The following is an 18,464-nucleotide window of genomic DNA, read 5'->3' as shown; positions in this document are numbered from 1 at the left end:
CTAAGCTACTCCCATCCGGTCACATGATCACCAAGCCACTCCCACCCGGTCACATGACCACCACTGCCACAAAACAGGCCACACCTACAGAATAGGTTATAAAAATTTTTTAAACCCACCACTGATAGCTCCCCATCTCATCAAAGATGAGTGGTGCACAACAATAGATAAAACAGCCAACAGATGAAACAGATAAAACCTAAAAAGCCACAGTAATGCATATCATAAAATCAAAAATACTAACAGTAGGAGAAGGGAAGATAAAAATGGCCTCCTCAGCAATGGAAATATCGAGGTAAAACTCTGGTTCTCTGGGAGTCTCAGGCCTGGTAGCATAACCGGATCTTGAGGCCCTTTCAGAAAAACCAAAGGGCTAATCTAATTCCAGAAAGAAGAAGGTTCCATAAGGAAGCCACCTTAGGCAGCAAAGAAAGCACATCTCCTGGGACTCACCCAGTGGTGGGTTGTACTTACTGTCACTACCCGTTTGGTCATCGTGCACATGTGCATGTTCCATTCGTCCATTCGTCCGTGTGCCTGACTTGTGCTGCGTGAGTGTGCGCAATCCACCACCCCTGCAACAACCAACTGAATGTCGTGGATCGCGCAGGCACCACCCCCTGTGCGCACCTGCACAATTTGCCTTTTGCCATAAAAACAGGCATAGAGGGTGGGCAGGCGGGTGGGCCAAAAAAGCCACTGTACCGGTTTGCTCTCAGCTGCTCAGGGCCACTACCGGTTCTACCGAACTGGGCCGAACCGGCAGCAACCCACCTCTGGACCCACCTATTGCTTCAGTAGGCAAGAACCAGGCCAGCATAGCTAAAACAGCTTTTATTGACCCAAATTGGAACTGAGGAACAAATGCCTGTAATTTATACTGTGGGCCCACACACAGGGCCTTAACCAATCATAATACATGAAAAATCCCACCCAAAGATGAATGTTCAAAGTTTCCCTTCGAAACAGTTGGAGATAACAATTAGGATCATCTTAAGGTTAGTTTCACTTTAGCAGGACTTAAACACAACTACGTATATTCAATACATAACGCCACCAATATAGGTTCTGAGCCGATGGTACCAGTGACGTGCAGTCAGGTGAGGCAAGTGAGGCACAGCCTAACCTCTCATCATCAGGGCAGTGAGTCATTCGATGGGAAACTTGCCTTTTGGGAGGAATGACCCAGCTTGGCTCCCGCTTTCGATCTGCCGCCCAATGACCGAACGGAGAAGTGAAGAGGCAGGAGAGACAAAGCAGGAGCCAAGCTGAGTCATTCCTTCCAAGAGGCAAGTTTCCTATCGAATGACTCGCTGCCCTAGACTCGAGGCTCCAGTCCAGCCTGCGGTGCTTGCAGCCCCCGCCAGCTCCTCCAGGGACTCCCAAGCTCGGCACCAGAGAGCCACCACGAGAGAGGCCGGCCAGATTGCCCGGGCGGCGGCAGAGGTTCCCTTTGTTCTTTCGGGTGTGGGAAGCGGGGGGGGGGAGAGGCTTCCTCCACTCCGTCCGCTCCCCATCTGCGCTGCCGTATCCCGACAAGTGTGCCCTGGATTCCGCGCAGCTCTGGCAGGCAGTGCCATGGCCGAATCCCAGGGTGGAGGGCGGCAGGTCGCAACTGAGCATGCCTGACTGTGGAATTCTGGGAGTTGAAGTCCACAAGTCTAAAAAAATTGCTGCCTCACCAGCTATAAACCTCACCGCACGTCACTGGCTGGTACCTACAACGTGCTTTCTCTGTGAGATCTAATTAAGGGAGTTAATGTCACTGAGGAGAGAGGGTCTCTCAGATAGCCTGGCCCCATGCCAAGAAGGGTTTTAAAGTACTGTGAATTGGACCTGGAAGCAAACTGGCAACCAATGCAGCTCATGGCACAGAAGTGTAACATGCGCTGCTCAGAGGTGGGTTCCTACTGGTTTGGCCCAGTTTGCCGAACTGGTAGTGGTTTGGCGGCCTGGATTGCTGGAACCGGCAGTGACCCAGGTTTGCCATGCCGCCAAACCAGTTCTCCAGATGGCGCCATAGGCACCGCCATCTTGTTTTTGCTTCTGCGCATGCACAGAACAATATTGCATTGCACATGCGTGCACAGTGTGCATCAAGTGCGCACGCATACACAGCATGCACATGGGTGAACCGGTAGTAGTGCCTGCCGTAACCCACCCCTGTGCTGCTCTAAGAGCAGACATAACTGCCTGTGCCTCAGTATTCAGTATCAGCTGAAACTTCAGAATACTCTTCAAGGGTGGCCCTAGGTAGTAGAGAACATTGCATTAATCCAATCTGGAGATGGTGAGGGCATGAATTGCTATAAGCAGGGCCTGCAGATTCAGGAATGGGTGCAATTGGCACACGGCAACATTCTACAAAGGCCCTCTTAGCCACGACTACCATCTACTCATCCAGCACAAGTCATAAGTCTACGAAGATCTCAGGGGGAGCACTGGGTCTGTCTGGGAGGGCAACTCCACCCAGCACCAAAGGTATTGTGGTCTTAGAATCATTAGGCCCCCAAAACCAAGGTCACTCAGCCTTAGCAGGGTTTAGCTGAAGCCTGATGTACCCAATCCCAATCCTCACAGCCTCCAGGCACCAGAATTAGATATTTGTGGTGTTGCCTCAAAACTCAGGTTTGAGTGTGGCATGGAACTGATATAAACTTTATCCCTCAATTTAAGTCAGATACTTTTATCTTTGCAACTGGGCTCCTTTGCTCATCTCAAAATGTGACTCACCAATTCAGGCAACGTAAAAAGCATTTATTTAGGGATGGAGGTCAAACCTTTTTTTTTTAATAGGATACAGAAACAAAGGATACAAACACTCGGCATACGTGATACTTCAGAAAGCAAGCGATCAAACAATAAAAGAGAGTGATTACATGTGAGACTTGAACAATAGAAAACATTGATTCGAGACAATATTCCACAAGTGCCAAATGCATGGATTGTAATACTCTTTCCCAGTTGGGTTTGTATCTTTGTTAAAACTTACAAGTGTATTCAAGGACTTTTCAGAAGACGCTCTCAATTGTTTGATGCTGAAAAGACGTTCTCACATACCAAAAGGAATGGCCTTGGTTAAGAAGAGAAAAACATGTTTTCCTGAAGTTTTCTTTTCAAACAAAGAAACTTTAAGACATTAAAAGTCCTAATATCATTTTTAAACGCTAATAACTAAGCCAAAAGTGCCGGGTAACAATGGCATCACTTAGTTTGCCAGAATTAAGATACATAATTGGGTATCATCAGCATATTGAGGATACCTCACCCAAAGTGACAGATAAGCTAACTCAGTGGCCTCATATAGATGTTGAAAAGGAGAGAACACCATACCCCTTGGCACCCCTCCTAGTAAGGGATAAGGGCGAGCCCCCTCCTGTGATCATCACCAACTGGAATTGAACCTGAAGGATGGAGGAGAACAACACCATACCACCTACTCCCAACTCTCTGAACTGATCTAGAAGGATACCATGGTTGATGGTATCAAAACCACAGAGAGGTCAAGTAGGACTAGGATATATGAACTAGCCCCATGATGGCGAACCTATAGCATGCGTGCCGCAAGTGGCACACAAAGCCATCTCTGCAGGCACGCAAGCCGTTGCCCATTGCTCTTCTGGGTTCCGGCACGCTAGACAGCTGGCCTTCATGCATGCGAGAGCACTGGAAATTGGAAGAGTAGCCACCCGGTATGCAATCATCCTGGCGTGCGCTTGCTCACCGGGCAGCTGCTCTTCCAGCTTCCAATGCATGCATGCGCACTGGCCAACTGGTCTTTGCACACACATGCACACCAGAACCCAGAAGACCAGCTGGCTGGTGCATGTTCACACACCAGAAACCGGAAGAGCAGCCTCCTGGTGTGCATGCATGCGCCAGGAAGATTGTGCACTGGGCGGCTGCTCTTCCAGTTTCCAGCATGCACATGTATGTGCACTCCCGTTTTGGCATTTGGTGCCAAAAAGATTCACCAACACTGCACTAGCCCATCCCTCCCATAGCACAGCAGAGGTCATTTTTAAGCACATCCAATGCCATTTCCATCCCATACCGGGTCTGAATCGTGGCTGAAAAAGATCCATATAACCCATCTCCAAAGCCCTCTGAAGCCCAACCATGTTCCCTATCACCTTTCCCAAATAAAGGAGATAAGATACTGGACAAAAATTGTTCTGTATAATATGATATAGCAATGGCTTCTTAAGGAAGGGGCAAAACATACCTCTTTAAGAACTAAAGGACGAATTTTCAGGAAAGGTTGAAGTCAACATAAATGGTTCCTTAAGCTTCAGTTCAGTTCAGTGACGCCCAACAGAGTGGCGGATCTGCAGCCTTCCTAAAACGCTGAACTATAATTCCCATCAGCCCTCAGCATTGTCCATTTTGAATTTCATCCACCCTATTGATCCCTGAAATTTTGCTTCCAAATTCAAGAAAGGAACTAAAAGGAAAGAATCTCCAAGAAAGTTCCTCTTATCAATCTTAACCCTAACTTACATAATTGTTGTCAGACATTAGAATACAAGTATGTTAAGGAAGTATTTGCCTCATGTTATCAATGTTTCAGCATTTAATATGCTTTGGGCTTGCTGGAGATACTGTTGTTGAGAAGTGCCACAATCACATTTTCGCAATCACAAAGGCTTTGATAATGCCACACCACATAATAAGCTAAGAGTTTTACAATTAAGACTTGAAAAACAAGCAATAGTGATCTGTTGATATTACTAAGAGTGATGGCTGGGTTCTTATGTTACAGAACAACCAGAGCAAAACAAAGCATTTTTAATTTATCATTTAGTACTTATAACATCTTCCTAAGTGAAAATTAGCCAGCAGCGATAAGAATAGGCTTGGAAGATTTTCTCTCTCAAAATACCCAAAAGATATGCACAAATTGAAAATTATCAACAGACATCATAAGGTTACAATGTATTTAATATAACATCCAAAATTCTTTGGAAAAAATATCTTTTCTTTTCAGCTTTCCAATTTTTTTCTCAGATGGTTAGGCACTCTAGAGATTGCTAGTCATGTTGGCTTTCAAAATACTTTTGTGTTAGCAAAATTCCATTTGCATCTCATGGTAATGTTTGAGTAATCTTGTACCACCTGCCAGGTTGCTGATGTTCTGCACTCAGGCGTATTGCAAATGGTCTTGAGCAATGGCAAACATGATTAATCTTAGGCTGCTCTGGAATCAGAATTTACAAAAGGTGTATTTCTTTGTTTTGGCAAGATTTGTAGGCAAATTCAGCACTTTGGATTAACACAGAGCTGGGCTTGGCTTCAATGGGAAAAAAATGCATGCTTAGACGGCATTTAGGTGGATGTATTAGTGTGTATTTGTTTGTAGGTATTAATGGCCAATGTTAATTACCTCTTTTAATGCTTGAAATATTTCATGGTATTTGGTTTGCTTGGATTCAGACCAATCTATCATATTGCATAATAAGCCATGGTAGATACCTGCCTTTGAATAGTTTTGAACTCTTCAACATTCTCTTCCTTTTCATAGCTTTATTTTTAAGTCAGTGTGTGTTATAGTGGATAAGGTAATGGCCCAGCACTGGAAAGACATGGATTTCAGCCTACCTTAGAGTTAAGTTTCTCAACCGTGGCAACTTTAAGATGTGTGGATTGGCTAGGGAATTCTGGGAGTTGAAGTCCACACATCTTAAACTCGCCAAGGATGAGAAACATCATTTTACCTTCAGTCAAGCAAGCTCAGTCCCAGAATCACTTAGTCAACATACTTTTTCAGCCCACTCTCCCGGACTTCTTGCTGTAGGGGAAAATAGTAGAGGACACTTTAAGATCCTGAAGGAAGACAGGATGTAAATCAAATACAGTATTTTCAGCTTTATTCTATCATATATTGTTGAATCCTTATTTTGCTCCTTGCCTTGTCTATGCAGAAACTGAAGTATTATTCTGCAGCAAGGGTGTCAAACTCAAGGCCTGCAGGCCGTATCTGGCCCATGAGGTGTTTAGATGTGGTCCACAGGGCCACCCTGGAAACAGTGAAGGACCGGCGTGTGGGTTCCTCTGCCAGTGAAAATGAGGTCTCTCTTTTTGGTTGCGATGGCTGCCTCTAGCCCTCTGCCAGCAAAAATGGAGCTCACTCTGTGTGTACAAACCCACCCCCCAGCTCCATTTTTGCTGGCAGAGGGCTAGAGGCTGTTGCAGCTGAAAATAAGGCCTTGATGAGTGACGTCGAATTGGCGATGCCCACCCTGGCCACACTCACCCCAGCCACAACGAGGTCAAACACAATCCTGATGCAGCCCTCAATGAAATCGAGTTTGACACCCCTGTTCTACAGTATCTCAGCAGGGGTAAAAACCATTCCAGGCTATGTTATGGCTGTTAACAATGCAAGTCTTGCTTAAAACAGGCGCAGGATTTTTCCCCACATAAGCCTGAGTTATTTCCACAGGTTGACATTCCTTGATATGTTAAACAAGCAAGCAAGTAACCAATCTATAGTGTCAGGCTGATGAATGAGGGCTGTTCCTTTTGTGGAGCTGTAGAAGTAAAGTGGGCATGGGTACCAAGCAATCTTCCACTTGGAGAACTATGGCCCAGAAATGAATGTTACCTCCATCCTTAAAACAAGGGAAATGAAATAGGTTTTCTAGAATGAGGAGTGGAAATGTATGTGACATTAGGGATGATTTACAAACAATATTTGTATGGAAATGCATGGAGAAACTGAAATGGAGAAAAAGATCCAGAGGTACTGCATGATTTTCATGATGTAATGAATGATAAAGTAATGATAAAAATTACTGGGCTAACAAAAACAGAATGACAGGCGCCTTTCAAAAGTAAAGGTTTTTTTAAAGACGTAATAATTTCCATCAAACAAAACCTCTGTTTATTTTTGATTGTGTCAGTGTCACCAAGCCTGTAGTCCAAAAAGACCTTTTAAAAAAAAGAATTAAAAATGGAGGCCTCTTCATTCTCTTTTGTGCATTATATTGCAAGCTCCCAGAACTGACATGACATTCTTCTAATTTACATGACACTCTGCCCCGGGCCCCTCCACTTGCAATTAGATTACATTTACCAAACTATACTGTTGCTTTTAAGCACCTGTGTTGGCCCTACAAGATTACTTTAGACCAGGAATCCAAAATCATGCAGATCAGTGCTACTTTTGTTGTAAAGCTCTAGTAACAGAATCTTGCAAGCCTGAATGTGCTTTCCCTCCCTCCCTCCCTTTATTTTCATGAGAATTAGGGAAGGGCTTGTCTGAGATGTTGACTACATTCCTGCCCTAGACTCAGTCCTCCTTAATCTCACTGTTGTCTGAGTTGCACCTCTTCCTCCTGTCCATCAAGGCCATTCTCTCTTTTCTCTGCGCCCTGAGGATTTGTGAGAAATAAGAAACGTCTAATTTCAAAACATTCTGTTATCTTGGGGAAATCTGTGGCCATCTTGTTTTTGTCAGATTATCAGAGTTGAATCCAATTATTATTCATTATTATTACTTTATTTTTATGAGTAACTCAAGGCAACCTTCATATCCAATCACACCTTCCTTCTCTTATTTGTTCCCCAACCATCACCCTAGAGGTGAGTTGGGCTGAGAGAAAAAGCCACCCAGCTGGCTTTCATGGCTAAGGCAGTACTTGAATTCTTGTTCTCCCACTTTCTAGCCTGGTGACTTAACCAATTCAGCAAATCAGTGGTTTGTTATTAAAAATCAGAGTTAAAGAACACGAGTACCACACGTTTTCCTTCACTTCCAATTCTTTATGTCAGTTGGTTTTCTGAACTGAAGGATCGTGGCGATGGTTAGGATCAGTAGTAAGGGACTGCCAATTGTAATTATATATCCAGCCTTTCTCTCATATAGCTCAAAATGGTAAGTCCACCCGAATTCAGCAAAACTGGCATCTGTTTGGCTTTAGGATTCAAATGTAGCCTGAGATAGCCCCAAAGTCCTTCAACAGCATTATATGGACTTGGAATTCTTTTAGAAATTAAACCACTGTGCTGATTGCATTTGTTGATATGTGCCAATTGCAGTTGGAAAAAAGAGAGAAAGATTTATAAAGTGTACATCCAAAATAGTTCTGTAATATGAGCAGATTCAAATAACAGCAGGAAGCAGAAAATTGATTTCAAGAGGTAACCATTAGCAAAAGCAAACTTGTTTATTTGATAGTCAGATATAAGTGCTTTTACCAAGCTCATACAAAAGAACAGGAAATTAACACCTCTAGAATACAAGTGAGCAATTTTTGTAAATGTATATTTTAACCATTTATTTTGCACAGCACTACAAATCTATTTAAATCGGCAAATAAAATGTGAATAAAGTTCATAAATTGCTAATTTGATTCAGGCATTATGACCCCCCCCCTTTTTTTCCCCTAACTGAAACCATTTCAAAATTACTGTTCATAACTGTTAAAGGTAACTAAAAATGAAATCAAAATTAAACAGAGAATATAGTCTGCTACAAAGCGTTTCACAACACAACTGGCTTTTGCAGTTTGACCAAGTAACCAACATGGCTCTGTGGCGCCATTATGAATTCTTCTGTGGAATTTTGATTGTGACTGTCTTGACTTCTGTATATTCGTGAAGGCCGTATTCACCCCTAGAGAGAGAGGGGGGGGGAGAGGGAGGGAAGGAGAGAGAGAAGAGAAATGACATAAGAATAGTTCTTGAAATAATGTTTCCATCCAGATTGTCCTGTATTTTTTTTTCCTATTTGCTGCAAATACTGCAAGATGGTAAAATTGTCTGATGATGTATTTGATCCCGATACTATTGGGGGCGGGGGGGGGGGAGGCTGCTATTAGGTAAAAATAAAACCAAGCTCTCCGGGGAGCATGTAGACAAATTGCTTGATTCTTGGATGCTGACTATACCAGGGGTGTCAAACCAGCGTCGTCACGGTGGCGTCGTGTGATGTATCGTGACTTTCTCCCCCTTCGCTAAACCGGCGTGGGTGTGGCCAGCATTGATGCATCTGGTCCGTGGGCCATGAGTTTGACAGCCCTGGAATACACCATCAGAATGACTAACAATGAACCTGAACACCAGAAGAAGCGTACATATGCCATTTATTTCCCCCCCCCAGCAACTTCCGAATTAAAAAAATGAAATCATTTCTACTGAAAAATGGCTCATGGATATCATAGAACGAAAGGATCATCACACAAGGTAACACTTCCTTGTATTTCTTCCTCATAAATGCAATGGAACAGTTAAAAACCATATAGTGTGAAGATAAGTCTCCCACAAACAAGAATGCACAGTAACAATCCCATTATTTTAAGACAAAGAATCATACAACTGATTTATGAATGCTAACATTTCTCTGTGCGTCAAACAGTTGCAAACCGATCCCTTCAATCTGAAGCAAAGCCAGGTGGCTATACTTACAGCTCGCGTCCGTTTCCTGACATTTTGAATCCCCCAAAAGGACTTTGAGCAGACACTGCACTATAGCAGTTAACCCTGAGGAAAAAGAAGAAAAGATAAAAGACAAATTATACAAGGGGTAGAATTATAAGTAGAATGACCAGCTTAATTCAGTCATAAGAGTTTGCTTGCCCTACGTATATAAGTTTTACATTTGTAAAGAAACTCTGGTCCCACTTTCCCCAAGCTAGCATTTGTAACTTTTAAAATCCTTACTCAACATAGCAGTGACTCAGCATGTTTGTCCCAATATTTATGTTACAAAATATCTGTAGAGAGTAAGGAAGATGACCTTGGGGAAATTGTGCAGAGTTATTGCCTAGGCAAAAGGGGATAAGCACTTTTAAAGCCCAGGTAATGGTCTCCTTATTTCACTCAATTATATCAAAGAGGAGGAGGGACAGCAAAACCAGAATTGTGCTGTACAACTGGCAAGTTTTATTGTTACAGCCACTCTCAATAAAAGCAGTTTCACTTCTTGGTGTACCTATTGGGACTGATACTATATGCATATACATTGGTGCATCACTCTTGACTCTTAGTGACTGCCTGGATAAATCCCTGCAGCTTTTATGGCAAGCTTTTGGGAGTGGTATGCCATGGCCTGCTTCGTAGGGTGAGAGGAACTGGCCCAAGGTCACCCAGCTGGCTTTGTGCCTAAAATGGGACTAGAACTCCCGGTGTCTAGCCTAATGCCTTAACCACATGCAAACTCATACATTATTTGACCCACAAATTGCTTTAGTTCTCTCCTCCAAACAATCTACTATAGATCATCTTGAGATCTATCAATAGATTTACTGATGTTCTATTCACCTTTGCCCTGATGCCTCGGGTGGGCAAACTACAGTGTGTACTTAATTAGGAATGATAGAAGGCACTTACTATTTGATTGGTTTATTTTATTTATTGTACCCCACCTGTTTTCTACAATGTTCTAGATCAGGAGTATCAAACTCAATTTTATTGAGGGCTGCATTAGGGTTGTGTTTGATGTTGGGGGCTGGGGTGGGCGTGGCCAGGGTGGGTGTGACCAGCATGATGTCACTCATGCCGGGAGGACGCCTGTGGTGGCCTGAGGGCTCTGCCAGAGAAAATGGGCTCCTGAGCTCCATTTTAAGCTGTGACAGCCTCCTGCAACCCTCTGCCAGCAAAAATGGAGTTTGGTGTGTGTGTGTGTGGGGGGGGGGGCTTGCTCCATTTTCCCTGCGGGCCAGTACTTTGCTGTTTCCAGGACGGTCCCATGGGCCAGATCTAAGCATCCCTCGGGCCTTGAGTTTGGCACCCCTGTTCTAGATGGTTTACAATAGAAAAATTATTGAAAAACATGGAACTCTCTCATAAGAAGCAGCAAGAGGCAAGCACAAAATGCCTAGCGCTAGTTACTTAGGGGACTGTGTTAGCTTAGACCAATATTGGCAACTTTCAGATATATGGAATTAAACTCCCAGAATTCCCCAGCAAGCATGCTGGCTGAGAAATTCGGGGAGTTGAACGCCAGACACTTCAGTTGCTAAACAGTGGCTAGTGTAAAAATACGTAAATTATAATGTATTCCCAATGCATGACATATAGCAGTGATTGTTGAATCCTTTATAAGGCTTCCCTGACGCCTTCGGAATGCTTAAAACCACCTTCGGAGCGCTTAAAACCACCCTCTGAGCAAACCGGAAGTCACTTCCGGTTTGCTCGGAGGATTCTTTTGAGCGCTCCGAAGGCTTCAGGGACCGTCCGGATGGTCCCTGAAGCCTTCGGAACGCTTAAAATGACCCTCCGAGCAACCCGGAAGTCACTTCCAGTTTGCTCGGAGGGTGGTTTTAAGCGTTCCGAAGGCTTCAGAGAGGGGGCGAGGGAGGCTCTTTTCACCCTCCACAGGCTCCTATAAAGCCTCTGGAGCCTGGGGAGGGCGAAAAAAGCATGTAAAAATGGGGGGGGGTCGCACGTTTTGCGCGCATGCACACTTGGGGGGGTCGCCCGTTGCATTATGGGTGCGGCACGCCCGCACACGACCCCCCTGCGCTCCCCCCACTTGTGGCACACGAGCCAAAAAAGGTTCGCCATCGCTGACATATGGCATTGGTGATGTGAGAAAGGACCACCTTTCCAGAGGCACTAAAACTACGGAATTCCCTTCCAAATGCAATTTGGCTCAAAGGAGAATACATACCAGACAGTTCCAGCCTGAAGCGCAGCTGCAAATGTCAGTGCTTTATCAATGTCTTTGGTAAATACTGCAGCTGCTAGACCATAGTGAGTATTGTTCGCTCTCTTGATAACTTCCTCAATAGTTTTGAATTTCATGATTTGCTGGACAGGCCCAAATATCTGTGTCAATGTAAAGATAACAATAATTATGGAGGTCAAAATCAGGAGGGGAAAAAAAATGAGACGTTCAATACGTTATTTAGGATTTTAGATTTGCGCCAAACTTATTTTTTCTTAGTCTATACATAGCATTCACTTTGTATATTGGTTTGGCTGATGGTGTCTTGTTCATTGTGATTGGATTTTTATCTTTTGGCTTTGACATTTTGAACCACTTAGGATTGTATTGCACCTTGCACAGTGCCTAAATCTAATTTTTTTTAAAAAGAGAAAGCAATCACAAGGGTGATAAAATGATTATTTTAAAAAAAATTGGTTAAAAAATGATAGAGACGTTTCAATTGCTGTTACCATCCAATTGCACCCAAAGTACCTACCGTATTTTTCGGAGTATAAGATGCATCTTTTTCCCCTCAAAAAAGAGGCTGAAATTCTGGGTGCGTCTTATACATTGAATACAGCATTTTTTGCCTCCTGAAACCCCACCTCTTCACCAAAATGGCCGTGCATAGCCTCTAGGAGGCTTGCAGAGTGCTCCTGGGGGCTGGGCAGGCAGAAATGAGAGAAAAACGTGCCATTTTTTGCTCAATTTTGCCCCTCCAGCTCCCAGGACCACTCTATAAGCCTCCTAAAGGCTACACATGCCCTTTTTTTTGACAGAAACGGGCCCGTTTTCATGAAAAATATACCATTTTTGGCTCGTTTTTGCCCCCCCCTGAAGCACTCTACAAGCCTCCTAAAGGCTATTCATGCCCTTTTTTTGAAAAAAAAGAAAACTGGACCCGTATTTGCAAAATCAGGTCGTTTTGGGGAGGTCTGCAGAGTGCAAAAACTTTTTTAAAAAATTTGCCTCTTCAAAATCTTGGTGCGTCTTATACTCTGAAAAATATGGTAGTTTCTATAGGTTTTAATTTTCTGCTTCAAGTATATAATTAATTTAAATAATTTATATGGCTTTTTTCCAAGTCCATGATTCATACACTTGAATCCCCTCCATCTGAAAATGAACATAAGAGAGAACATCGGATGGAGCACAGAGATTGTCTCAGTGAAAAAACAATGACACAACCTATTTCCACACATGTAACTTTCTCTTAGAAGGGACGTGGTAGCTCAGTGACTAAAAAGCTGAGCTTGTCAATCAGAAAGGGCAGCAGTTCTGAGGTTCGAATCCCTAGTGCCGCGTAACAGAATGAGTTCCCGTTACTTGTTCCAGCTTCTGTCAACCTAGTAAAAATGCAAGTAGAAAAATAGGAACCACCTTTGGTGGGAAGGTAACAGCGTTCCGTGTGTCTTCAGTGTTTAGTCATGCCGGCCACATGACCACGGAGAAGTCTTCGGGCAGCGCTGGCTCTTCAGTTTTGAAATGGAGATGAGCACCGCCCCCTAGAGTCAGGAACGACTAGCACGTATGTGCGAGGGGAAGCTTTATTTTTACTTTTAACTTTCTCTTATGCTCACTCTTCACACTGTTCCACTGCTTCTTCTGCACATTTAAGAAGGACTACATTTTAAAAGTGCATATATTTTAAAACTTTTTAAATGCATTTTAAAATCTAGTCCTTCGCATTAATATATATATGCACTTTTAAAATGTATATATTAAATATTAATATATTAATATTAATGCACTTTTAATATATAGATATATAAAATGTGCAATACGTATCTTGAATTTTGCTTACAGTAGATGTACGTGCATGCAAAATAAAAACAGTAAATCCCGTATTTACCGTTAAAATGATGCAATTAAAACAATTACAGGTAGTACCTGGCTGTGAGCTAAGAATTATATTAGAATATTGGAGAAATGCAAAACCTGAAGTCATATCATAAATTTGGACAATAAAGTCAATTCACCTCCAAACTCAGATCAGGTCAGACGTCTCAAGAGTCCCAATTTAAAAAGTCCCAATATAACTGGACTTTTGTGAAATATGTATTTTGGAATATATTAAGAAACACAAGAAAGAAAATTAAAAAAATAAAATTATAATATTGATCATTTCTCACACATGTTTATAGGGATTTGGGAATTTTAAAATCTTCAGAGCTTACTGCACAATGTAAAAAGACAATTGGCTTACCTGAACGGTTGTTCTCTGGGCACTGCGGGAGAGTCCAAGCATGGGTTAACACAGTCTATCTGCCCTAGGACTGAGTAGATTTTTTTTTTTGACCATGCCTCCCTTTGCCTCATTGAGATCAGTTTAAAAACGAAGAAGTTATCCGTTGCGGGATGTCTGTCCCATAGTCAAATTAGAAATAAGAGTCTTGAACACCTCGGTAGACCCTGGGTGGGTTTGGACTCTCCCGCAGCGCCCAGAGAACGATCGTTCAGGTTAAGCCAACGGTCTTTCTCCTGTGTGCTGCTTGGAGAGTCCAAGCATGGGACATACCCAAGCTATTGTGTCCCAGGACGGGAAGTGCCCAGGTTGTCCAGAGCTGCGGCAACTTTTTGCAAAACACGTCTTCCAAAGGAGGCTACGGCTGAGGCAAAGGTGTCAATTTTATAATTTCTGATGAATGCTGTGGGAGTCACCCACGCAGCCGCTCTACAAATGTCAATGATGGATGCTTGGGTCGCCCACGCTGCTGAAGTGGCAGCACTCCTTGTGGAGTGTGCCGTCACCCGACCTGGCACGGCCCTGCCCTGCCCTGATGTTCATAGGCCATCTTGACGCAGGCCCACAGCGAACGCCCAATGGTGGAATATGAGGCTTTGCGGCCCAGCAACCCAGGATGAAATGATACAAAGAAGGATTCGGAGCATCTAAAGTCCTTAGTCCTCTTAACATAAATGCAAACAGCACGCCTCATGTCCAACTTATGCCAAGTACGCTCCTTGGGATGCATAGGTCTAGGGCAAAAGTTGGAGAGAATCACTTCCTGGGCTCTGTGAAAGTGAGTATTCACCTTAGGGATGAATGTGGGGGTTGAGTCTCAAGATGATCGATCAGAATGTATCATACATAGCTCTTCCCTGACGGAAAGAGCCGCAAGCTCTGAGACCCTTTGAGCAGATGTAATCGCCACTATAAAGGCTGAGGAGAAACCGCCAACACCGCCGGAGCCTTCAAGAGCTCCGGGCGGCACTATTAACGGCAAAACAGCAAAACGGGGGGAAAACAGACAGGAAGCCTCCCGCCGCCCCCTTGCTCGCCGGCAGCCGCTGGACAAACAACTCCCTTTTCTCTCACTCAGCGTGTGACCAGCAGCTCTCTGGAACCTGGCAGCTTTGATCAGCAATTCAAATGGTACAAGTTTTTTCCTTTGAGCTTTGCCTACCGTTATCTACCTAAAGAGAATTCTACACAAAAATTAAAAAGGGAGATAATTCTATATGCACAATTTGGAGAGTCCAATCTATCTGACCTAGAACTGAGGAGCTCCCCAAAATTGGTCCTAACGGGTGGATTGAATTTTTAAACTGATCTCAATGAGGCAAAGGGAGGCGTGGTCAAAGAAAAATCTACTCAGTCCTAGGGCAGATAGACTGTGTTAACCCATGCTTGGACTCTCCAAGCAGCGCACATGAGAATGTGGTTTTCAATCATTCCGCTTGCTTGTGCTGCTGCGAGAAGAAAAGACTTCTACAAGACTCAGATTTTGAGTTCTTATGAAGGCCATTAGCTAAGGATATTGTCCCCCAGTCAAAAAATATCTTTGACCAGAAATTGGAAATTAAGGGCAGAGATATATGTAAATATGTTGATTCTGTGGATGAGCCTCAGAGATAGTTAAAAGAAAAGACAAGGTGTCTAAATGAAGCTCCACCCATTTTTTTCACAAGGGTGAAAAGAGGTGGGGATTGAGTGATGCAGCTGCCATCTTGATCTCTGATTTTTTTTTATCTCCCTGACTCGCAGGGACATCTCTGAAATCCTTCCCAGAAAAAAGGAGGAATGGTATCATTGGTTTCTCTAAACTAGGGGTGTCAAACTTGATTTTATTGAGGGCTGCATCAGAGTTGTGTTTGACCTTGAGGGGCCAGGGTGGATGTGGCCAGCTCGACATCATGCCTGTGGTGGACCGAGTGCTCTGCCAGTGAAAACAGGCTCCCAAGCTCCATTTTCGGCTGCAACGGCCTCCTGCAACCCTCTGCCAGTGAAAACAGAGCTCAGGAGGACCGCACACAGCCCTGCTGCCAGAGGCACTGCGGGCTGGTACTTCGCTGCTTCCAGGATGGCCTCACGGGCCAGATCTAAGCATCCTGCGGGCCAGATCAAGCTTCCAGGCCTTGAGTTTGACACCTTGAGTTACCTCTTTAAGGGGCAAAGAAACCATCCATAGGGGTTCAGAGCTACTAGCCAATGACACAAGTTAAATTAAAAGTTGTTTCTTTTGCCAAGTTCTAAAGTGGCAGTTTCATGACTCAGAACTTATGCTTTAAAGACACTTCAGGTGGTCAACTAACCCTATCTTCCTTTGGGCAACATTTCTTGCTAAATGTGACTATTGTAACTGAGTCAATCTCAGTCTCTATTGAGCTAGATACCTATTCTCTTTCCTTTAATAAGGAGTGTGGTGTGGGGAAATCTGGTGCAATATATAGTCCTCGACTTACATCCACAAATTTTCCTTTACTAAGCGAGATACTGTAGTTGTTAAGTGAGTTTTGCCCCATTTTATAACCTTTCTTGCCACAATTCTTCGGTGAATCATTGCAATTGTTAAGTTAGTAACGTGTTGGTGAAGTGACTCTGGTTTCCCCGTTGACTTTGCTTGTCAGAAGGTCACAAGAGGGGATCACATGACCCCGGACATTGCAACCGTCTTAAATTTGAACCTGTTGCCAAGCATTTGAAATTTTGATCACACGACTGTGGGGATGCTGCAGTGGTCATACGTGTGAAAAATAGTCATAAGTCACTTTTTTCGGTGCTGTGGTAACTTTGAATGGTTGCTAAATGAATGATTGTACATTGAGGACTACCTGGACTAAACTGATCCAGAATTGGCCATCTACTTTCAGAGTGAAAATGGGAGAGCCTATGGTCAGCTGCAGGAACTCAGGAAGAAAATTTGTTTTCTGCTACTAGAAGTTTTGATGTCAATGTTTCCCATAGAAATATTCTGCACAATTGACTCTGTGAAATAACATCTTGTTACTCCTGCTCGGATAAGAATCTTAGGCTTATCCTGCTAGATCGCATTTCTTTGAAATAAATTAATCTGAAACAGTGGTTACAGCGTTGGAGTGGAATGAGACGGTCATGATTTAACTCTCACTCAACTACACCTCTCTCTTGATGATATTTAGTAAATCATTGCATTTCTATCTATCCCACCCACATGGTTTGCGATGAGGTTGACTTGTGGGTGAGGAGAATCATGCACCTAACTTTCTTAGAGTTAATATGAGATTAAAAATTGTACAGTGGAATTGCCCTGAAGTTCAGCCCTTCATTTTAGGGCATGTCTGGTCTACCAAATTTTACCAGTTTTGGTCACCATGATGTAAAAAAGATGTTGAGACTCTGGGAAGAGTGCAGAGAAGAGCAACCAAGACGATTAGGGTTTGGAGGCTAAAACATATCAAGAATGTTTGCTGGAACTGGGTATGTCTAGTTTAATGAAAAGAAGGACTAGGGATGATATGATAGCAGTGTTCCAATATCTCAGGGGCTGCCACAAAGAAGAGGGGGTCAAGCTATTCTCCAAAGGACCTGAGGTTAGGACAAGAAGCAATGGATGGAAAGGAGAGAAGCAATTAGAACTAAAGGAGACATTTTCTCAAAGTTGGAACAATTAATCGGTGGAGCAACTTGCCTTCAGAGATTGTGAATGCTCAAACACTGGAGGTTTTAAAGAAGAGATTGGATAACCATTTGTCTGAAGGGTTTCCTGCCTAAGCAGGGAGTTGGAGTAGAAGACCTCCAAGGTCCTTTCCAATTCTTTATTTAATTCTCTTTTAAAAAATGGCTTATGCCCTTTTAAAGCTACTTCTGACAAAATCAACTGGGATTCCCAATTTCTCAAAAGAAATTCAGGGGAAAAAGAATTCCAAGGTGTCCCCTTTTTCTTCTTTGGAATCACTAGTCTAAGACAGGGGTGAACAACTATGGCCCCTTTCCCTCCTATGGACTTCAACTCCTGGAATTCCTGAGCCAGTATGGCTGACTCAGGAATTCTGGGAGTTGAAGTCCCCAGATCGTAAAGGCACCATATTTGCCACCCCCCCCCGGTCCAGGAAGAGACTCCATGATTCCAGAAAGCATCTCTTGGCCCTAGATAACTTCGAATAACTAATTAGTTGCGATACACGTCATTTAACTCTGACTAAAAAAAACCTGTTTGCATCCCCTCCAATTCTGCATGTTTGCTTGTTAAAAAAGCATGTTGCGTTTCAGCTATTGAAACATTTGGGCTTGAATGCCCAGAGTGCTGCATCAACTCACCTCCTCTTTGGCGATGCGCATGTCATCGGTAACATCAGAGAAAACCGTTGGCTGAATGAAGAAGCCTTTGTCTCCTCCGGGGCCTCCTCCACATTCCAGCTTGGCGCCTTCTTTTTTCCCACTCTCAATTAGTCCAAGTATTTTATCATACTGCTCCTTATCAATCTAGATGGAAATATTGCACTGATAAGCCACTTCCCAACCACTTCTGGGGCTTTAGGATTACAAAGCAGGAACAAATGCTTTGAGGAGGGGAAAATGAAGCAACAATTTGCTATCGAGATGCTGGCT

General features: G+C 43.5%; 1 protein-coding gene across 1 annotated transcript in view; it reads right to left on the bottom strand.

Moving 5' to 3' along the window:
* Positions 1 to 8,133: 8,133 nt before the first annotated feature.
* Positions 8,134 to 18,464, bottom strand: part of ALDH1A1 (aldehyde dehydrogenase 1 family member A1) — a 46,778-nt gene continuing 36,447 nt past the window's right edge. The window contains exons 10-13 of the mRNA XM_081945124.1: positions 18,174 to 18,338; positions 11,615 to 11,772; positions 9,409 to 9,483; positions 8,134 to 8,617 (exon numbers count right to left, since the gene is read on the bottom strand). Of these exons, the coding sequence (XP_081801250.1) occupies positions 8,545 to 8,617; positions 9,409 to 9,483; positions 11,615 to 11,772; positions 18,174 to 18,338 (471 nt within the window). The 3' untranslated portion in view covers positions 8,134 to 8,544. The remainder of the gene's footprint in view (positions 8,618 to 9,408; positions 9,484 to 11,614; positions 11,773 to 18,173; positions 18,339 to 18,464) is intronic.

The sequence above is a fragment of the Natrix helvetica genome (genome assembly GCF_964273705.1).
Source record: "Natrix helvetica genome assembly, chromosome: 2".
In the NCBI taxonomy this organism is placed as follows: domain Eukaryota; kingdom Metazoa; phylum Chordata; class Lepidosauria; order Squamata; family Natricidae; genus Natrix; species Natrix helvetica.
Note: the sequence above shows the minus strand (reverse complement) of the source record. Positions and strands in the feature narration are given on the sequence as shown.